This window comes from Phodopus roborovskii, unplaced genomic scaffold, assembly GCF_943737965.1.
Source record: "Phodopus roborovskii unplaced genomic scaffold, PHOROB, whole genome shotgun sequence".
In the NCBI taxonomy this organism is placed as follows: domain Eukaryota; kingdom Metazoa; phylum Chordata; class Mammalia; order Rodentia; family Cricetidae; genus Phodopus; species Phodopus roborovskii.
Genome location: NW_026125052.1, coordinates 14,821,971 through 14,829,576, shown reverse-complemented (window position 1 = coordinate 14,829,576; position 7,606 = coordinate 14,821,971). Strand labels below are relative to the sequence as shown.

General features: G+C 44.5%; 1 protein-coding gene across 1 annotated transcript; it reads left to right on the top strand.

Moving 5' to 3' along the window:
- Krt12 (keratin 12) lies at positions 1–6,447 on the top strand. The gene is made up of 8 exons (XM_051176266.1): positions 1–552; positions 1,354–1,436; positions 2,434–2,590; positions 3,721–3,882; positions 3,971–4,096; positions 4,235–4,455; positions 5,534–5,604; positions 6,265–6,447. Exons 1-8 carry the CDS (start codon positions 10–12, stop codon positions 6,360–6,362), a joined length of 1,461 nt encoding a protein of 486 aa, XP_051032223.1. The 5' UTR covers positions 1–9; the 3' UTR covers positions 6,363–6,447.
- Positions 6,448–7,606: the final 1,159 nt, after the last annotated feature.

Genomic DNA, 7,606 nt, shown 5'->3' with positions numbered 1-7,606 from the left:
AGCAACACTATGTCGCTTTCAGTCTGCACCTCAGGACTGTCCTCACAGTCCAGGAGGTCGTCCTCACAGAATGGGGTGGCAGGAAGACCTTGGGGTGCATCTGCTTCTAGTGTTGCAGGCAGCTACGGAGGAATGGCGTCTGGCCTTGGAGCTGGTTACGGGGGTCTCATTTCTGCGGCTTCCATGTTTGGTTGTAGTTCTGGCTTCAGCGGTGGCGCTACATGCTCCTTACCAGGGCTTGGCACTGTCTATGGGGGACCGCTGGGAGGTGGCTTGGGGGGGCTAGGGATAGGGGGAAGCTCCGGTGGTGGCTCTCTGTGTATCCTCTCTGACAATGATGGAGGACTTCTTTCTGGTTCTGAAAAAGAAACCATGCAAAATTTGAATGATAGACTAGCTTCCTACCTGGGCAAGGTTCATGCTCTAGAGGAAGCTAATGCAGAACTGGAGAACAAAATTCGAGAGTGGTATGAAACGCGACGGACTGGAGACACCGTGCCCCAGAGCGATTACAGTAAATATTACCCACTGATTGAAGACTTAAAGAATAAGGTAAGGGGAAGGGCTTTAGAAACCTTTTTTTCAAATATCACAATATTTTATAATAATAAAATAGCTTAACTTAGAATTTTTTTTAACTAGATTGTACTTAGAGAAGTTTCTCCTCTCAAAGAAATGCAGCTCTGCTCATCATAAAATGGCTGTACTTCCACAGTCTTCCTGAAAGAAATGTACATTTCTTAACTTTTGACATTATTTTATCATTACGTTTGCTTTAAAAAATGAGGCTGTCTTAAACCCTTTGGGGATTTTTGTTTTGTTATTTGTTTTGTTTTGTGTGGTGCTGGAGAGAAAACAAAGGGTTTCAGGTATGTGACCAAGTGTTCGCTCATTGAGCTACATCCAGAGCCTTTGCCTTAGGAGAACGGAACTGGAGATCGATACAGAGTGAGGTAACCCAAGCCCAGAAAGGCAAATGCTGTCTTCAGATGTGGATGCTCATTTGGGATGCTTGCATTTCTTTGTTTAAGTTGAAGTGGGTGCCTATACAGGTGGAAAGCAAAAGAGGAGCCATAGGGAGGAGGAGCTCAAGAGGGAGGGAGGAAGACATAAGGCCATGTGACGGAGAGAAAGGTAGGCGTGAGGAGGGAAGAGCAATCAAAACTAAGGATATAGGAAAAGCTAGATAGAAACTTACTACTTGAAAAGCTGAGAGGAAAGGGATTAAAAATAGTCTAAATGGAGGAAGAAAAGTATTTAGCATCGCCATTTGCTCCTGACGTCCAAAACGACATTTGGGAACTACCGGTACTTCAGGACTCCATTTTCAAGCATCTCCTTCTGTTCATCCAGATCATTTCTGCCAGCGTTGGGAATGCCCAAGTCATCCTGCAGATTGACAACGCGAGGCTTGCTGCTGAAGACTTCAGGGTGAAGTGAGTCTAGGACACCAATGACAGATAACCCGTCCCTCCTCCCACTCACCACTTGCTGCCTGCACGGATGGCAAAGGAGAGAATCCACATGCTCCTCTCCTCCACTAGGCGCTTTAAGAAGCACTGAATGTCAGACAGTTCACTTTATACAGCTTTAAAGTTTAAGTTGCTGCCACCTGGAGCTACGAATCATCTCTTGATAATGACTCATAATTCAACAGGATAATTGCACCTACGTTTAAACCTGAATTTTCAGTGTATCAAAAGGAATTAATAATATTTTTTTGCCAAGGGGTTAAACGGAGCAATTGTTTCCCTGATGACACATACAACGGAAAGCTTACCATGCATTTATTTTTATATCCCAGCTCCTTTCCCATACCCCACCCTCGTATAGAGAGGGAATGTAAACTAATTTCCTTTCTGTATTACAAAATGTTCCCACAGGAAGTTGTAATGACGATAGTCCTGAACCTGTGAAGACCCAGTAAAAGCTACTAATGAAGTAGCAAGGTTTAAAACTACCCACAAAGAAGAAAAAGGGGGCAGCTATTAGCTTATCACCAGCTAGCTTTAGGCTATGGTTATAAAGTCAAATCACAGGGAACCTTCTCCCTGGGATGCAAGAGTCACTGTTGGTAGAAGGTTATTGCCTCATTATTTCTTCATTTTCTTCTCTTCTCTCCAAATTAGCAAGAAGCAATCATACATACACACAAAAGCATCATACACCCTGAATGCACTATTTTTCCTCCCCCTCCCCCCCCCGCCCCATGGTCTCGTGCGTCTCAGGCTGGTCTAGAACTCACTTTGTAGCTGAGAATGACCTTGAACTCACGCTCCTCCTGCCTCCACGTCCCAAGTACTGGAATTACAGACAGACGCCACTGTGTGTAGCTCTCCATGCTCACAGATCATCAAATAGCCCTGAAGGTGGCCAGGGCCCCGTAGCAACGGTTAACGCTGACTTCCTAAACTGTTGCCACTTGGTTTTCAGGTATGAGACTGAGCTGGCCCTGCGCCAGACCGTGGAGGCCGACATCAATGGGCTTCGCCGGGTGCTGGACGAGCTGACCCTGGCCAGAGCCGACCTAGAGACACAGACAGAGAACCTGACTGAGGAGCTGGCCTATATGAAGAAGAACCATGAGGAGGTCAGAAATAGCTTCACTTTTTTTTTCTCTTTTACCCTGACCCAAAAATTACAATATTGAACTTAAAAAGGCTAGAGAACATACTATCTCTGTGTTAAAATGACTATTAGTTTTGATGTTCTTGTATTACACCCCCACACCCTCACCCCAGCCTGTCTCCCCCGTGTGAGTGTGTGTGTGTGTGTGTGTGTGTGTGTGTGTGTGTGTGTGTGTGTGTGCATGTGTGTGTTATGGTACTTTTTGTTAAGGTTTACTAGATTAGAATACTAGACTCAGGATGGCAAAGAGTATTCTGATTTGTTTCCATTATTAAGAAATGGCAGGATTTTTGTTTCTTTGGTTGGTTGGTTTGTCTTTCAAGACAGGGTTTCTCTGTTTAGTTGTTGCTGTCCTGGAACTAGCTCTGTAAACCAGGCTGGCCTCAAACTCACAGATATCCACCTGCCTCTGCCTCTGGAGTGCTGGGATTACAGACAGGACCACCACAGCCCAGCAATGGCAGGAATTTTAGTTATCTTCATTAAAATTCTCCTTAAGTACATGGTATTTTAAAAACTAAAACAAAAGTCCGCAGATAGTATGTATGCCACATATGCTAGAAAAACATAACCAGTATAAGACATCACAAGGAACTCCGATGTGCGCATCAGAGGCTGGGGCATAGAAAGGGATGCTGGCAATGGGCTTCTGAGGAAACTTCTGCTGGATTCTCGATGACTATGGTATGAAATAGTGTATAAGCCCAGGTACCTCTTGCAATCCTAGCTTTGCAGCAGTTGCTGGAGCAACCTGCACATCAGGTGATTTTCCTTTCTGTAAATTAAAGGAAGTGGATGTTTTAGAGGCAGAGTCAACAACCACTGGTACAGAACATGGAGGCTTCGGTCATTCAAGAAATCTGTGAAAATATCTTGGTTTCCATTTGCTTTTGGTTTTGGTTTTCAATCAGAAGAAAAATAACTTAAAAATGTGCTGATGTCTTACATTAATATTTTGCTTTTATACCAATTCAGTCAAAAATATAATTTTATTATTATCCCAGGTGAAGAGACCCCAGAAGGCAAAAGTACCTGGGGGCCCCAGTAGTCATGTGAACTTCTTCATCCTTTTCTCTCCGTTACTGTCCCTAGGAACTCCAAAGTTTCCAGGCAGGTGGGCCAGGAGAAGTCAATGTAGAAATGGATGCTGCACCTGGAGTGGACCTCACCAAGGTCCTCAATGAAATGAGGGCCCAGTATGAAGCCATGGCTGACCAAAACCGGAAAGACGCAGAGGCCTGGTTCCTTGAAAAGGTAACACCAAGACAGAGATTTGGTACATTCCCAGGAAGTGCTTTGAGCCGGCACAGAGCTCACCTATCCACCCACTTGGCTGTTGCAGAGTGGAGAGCTCAGGAAAGAGATCAGCAGCAACACGGAGCAGCTTCAGTCCAGCAAGAGTGAGATCACCGACCTGAGGCGCATGGTGCAGAACCTGGAGATTGAACTCCAGTCCCAGCTCGCCATGGTAGGGCAACGCACAGAGCGAGAGGCTGCACCCTTTAACTTCCAAAGAAAATATTGCACTCACCGTATGCTGAACTGTGGGCTGCCCCTCTTGTTTTCAGACCCTGACACTATTCCCCCCAACCCCTCTCATTTGCAGAAGAAGTCCCTGGAAAACTCACTGGCTGAAACCGAGGGTGGTTACTGCTGCCAGCTGTCTCAGGTGCAACAGCTTATAGGCAGCCTGGAGGAGCAACTCCAACAGGTGCGGGCAGATGCAGAGCGTCAGAACGCTGACCACCAGCGGCTGCTGGGCGTCAAGGCCCGCCTGGAGAAGGAGATTGAGACCTACCGCCGCCTGCTGGATGGAGAGGCCCAAGGGTGAGCAGACAAGCGGTGAGGTTGGAAATATCGCAGGGACTGATACGCAGTAGACTACTGATGCAGACTGTTTTTTCTACAATGGGAGAAGAGGTCTGTATTAGGTTAAACAGAGAACAAATCTTGCCAGTAATCCCAGCACGCAGAAGGCTGAGGCACAGGAGCCCAAGTTCCAGACCAATCTGGGCTACAGCTACATAGTAAGATAGTCTCCAAGGAAAAGAGGTGTGCTGGGGAATAGCTCAGAGGGAAAAGAATATGCAAATGTGAAGAACTGAGTCCAGAACCCCAAAACCCACATAAATATCTAATCTCATGTCTCCTACTGAAGTTGGAAGGTGGAGACAGGAATATCCCCAGAAGTTTGTAGCCCAGTGTATCTCAAACAAGGTGTAGTCCAGGACCGACCTGGGATGTATTTGACATCCATGTATGAAGTGGCAAATACACCATAACACTTATGCACACGAACATGTACACATATACATGCATATACACGCATCATGCACACACATCATACACACACACACAAAGATTTTTAAAGAAGAAGAAGAAAGAATAAAACAACAAATCTACAAAAAAATGCCTGGAATTTATTAAACACTAGACAAACTATATTTAGCCATTATACTACCTGATACTAATTAATAAAATGCAGCAGTAGAAAAAGACTCACTGTAAATGAACACTTATATGTTCTAGAAGAACCTTCAGATGGCCTGATGCTAGGAATGTTGCATCAGTAGTAGCCATATGGACCACCTCTGTCCAGCAGTAGCCAGCCTGTCATAAACAATAGCAGCCCAATGTGGAGAGAAAGAACTACTCCAAATTGTAAATTAAGAAAGCTGGTTTCTGAGACCAAGCTGCCTCCCCTCAGAGCCCACTGTAGGTGGTTTAGAAACAAATGTGTATTGACCCAATTGGTTACCCTTGTGATGCATCATTCAGTCAAGAACCTTGCAATAGCATCTCTATGTTTTTCTGTGGTTTTATAGACATCCCTAATGTTTAAACTCAAACAGCAGATACTCCTTACCCAGCAATCCCATGAGCCCAGCCTTTGTTTCCTTTCCAGGGATGGTTTTGATGAAAGTTTATCCCTCACTCTCTCCAAACCTCAGACACCATCCGTTGACTCCTCTAAAGGTATGGAAATGCTCCTTAAAAATAAGTTAGAATCCCACATATTAATGACTTACCTGTAAGATCTCATTAAGTGTTGAACATAATTAACTTATGATGTATTTCTGTTCTGAGCAGGGACACAACGCTGTCTCTCCTGAAGGGAAGTGGGCAATGGGTGGTGTATTAAAACTCTCAGCAAGCTAAGTAAGGGGAATCCTATTCCCAGAAGGTGTGTTAAGTACCACACACACTTCTGAAATGCTGTGGAATGTTCCAGGCCTGCTCTGAGAAGGCTAAAAATATTTAAAAAATAATTTTAAAGGTTAGTGAGTTCCAGGCCAGTCTGAGCTACTTAGCAAGACCCTGAGCTGAAGGGGGTGGGGAGGAAAAGGAGGAAGAGGGAACAGAGGGATGGAAAGAGAGATTGAGTGTTTTGATTTGTTCATAAGACAGTATTGAATGAATTTCATTTCCACTGAATAAAACTCATTTGGTTTGGAATGTAAGTAAGTCACTTCCGAGAGTCTAAATTTGACGAAAAGCTTAAGTTGAACAAGAATAAACTTTGGGTTAATAATTGGTTAGTAATAACCTCCTCTCTCTCTCTCTCTCTCGCCTCTCTCTCTCTCTCTCTCTCTCTCGCTCTCGCTCTCTCTCTCTCTCTCTTTCTCTCTCTCTCAGACCCAAATAAAACTCGAAAAATCAAGACAGTTGTGCAGGAGATAGTGAATGGTGAAGTGGTCTCATCTCAAGTTCAGGAACTTGAAGAAGCAATATAAGGCCTCACCTGGCTCCTTGGAAATGCGAAGTTTACAGCTAGAAGTTCTTGCTTCCATTTGCTATGTTAATCCAGTACCTGTTTTGATGGTTTTCCCTTCTTTGGATTCTCTGTTAATATTGGGTCTTGTTAGCATGTCTGAAACAATATCAAATTACGAGTCCCTGTGGCTGTGTTGACAGATCTTCATGGTAAACCCAAATCACCTCACACCTTGCTGGGCCTGAAGGAATCTTCCCAATAGGTTTGATTTTCTGGTCACTTGGACCATTCTTTTAATACAAGAGCTTTGAGGGAATAGCATTGTTTTAACAGAGCTAACTTTGATTAAAGACTACTGGCAATAAAGTGAAGTGTGCCTCCTTGATTACAACAATAATGCCAAGGGCATAGACATGAGCTTTTAAGATATTAATAATAAAGTACATAAGCATTCAGACCAAAATGAAATGAGGTTGGAGATTAAGATTATTTTAAGGGGCTGTCCTCTGTACCAGCCCATTGAGGTTGCAGAAATTTTGTATTTTCCACTATAGGAGATAACAGTTGTTCTATTCATTTTCTAGGGCCTTATTTCAGGCAGTCAATGAGCCCCTGTACACTTAATTCCATACACTTAATGAGTCCCTATAGAATGGAAGCTAGGAGAACCAATGGTAAACAAGACTTGGTCCTTGTCTGAGGGCAGAGGCAGACATCTACAAGGCATGGTGACACCTTGACAGAGGGCTCACAGACGTTCCAAAGATGCATGGGGGAAGAAGGGATCAAGTTATTTAGAGGCAACTAAATGTTTCACTCAGAAATCAACCAGGCAGTGGAGAGAGGAAGGAACTGAGCACCTACAAGTAACAAGATCCAAGGGTGGAGAACTGCCTTATTTATGGGAGTGGTGAGGCCAAGGGTAGGGCTTTATGAGAGTGAGTCAGGGCCAAGGCCAATGGCATAAGTCAAGTTCTGAGTTGAGATAGAAGATAACCAAAGTCTAAACCAGAGTAGGCGGTGCCTTGATCTAGGTTGTCAAATCCCAAGGGCCTGAAAGAAAGCAGGGGTGAGATTCAGTAAGGAAGACCCAGGACTCCGAAGTCACACTGGGTTCAAGTCCTAGTTCGGTTCCTTCATCTTGAGTAACTTCTCTCTGCATGCCTCTGTCCCCACATGTGTGTTGCATGCACATGACCTTGCAGGTGCACACATCCTCAGCCATGAAGTGCAGGCCAGAGCAGAACATTGGGCTCCTCCCTC

Bases quoted from the DNA above. Each gene is read 5' to 3' on its own strand.
- Krt12 (XM_051176266.1), top strand. From the start codon at position 10: ATGTCGCTTTCAGTCTGCACCTCAGGACTGTCCTCACAGTCCAGGAGG. The intron at 553-1,353 runs GTAAGGGGAAGG...CTGTTCATCCAG, and splicing joins TTGAAGACTTAAAGAATAAG to ATCATTTCTGCCAGCGTTGG. The intron at 4,097-4,234 runs GTAGGGCAACGC...TCTCATTTGCAG, and splicing joins TCCAGTCCCAGCTCGCCATG to AAGAAGTCCCTGGAAAACTC.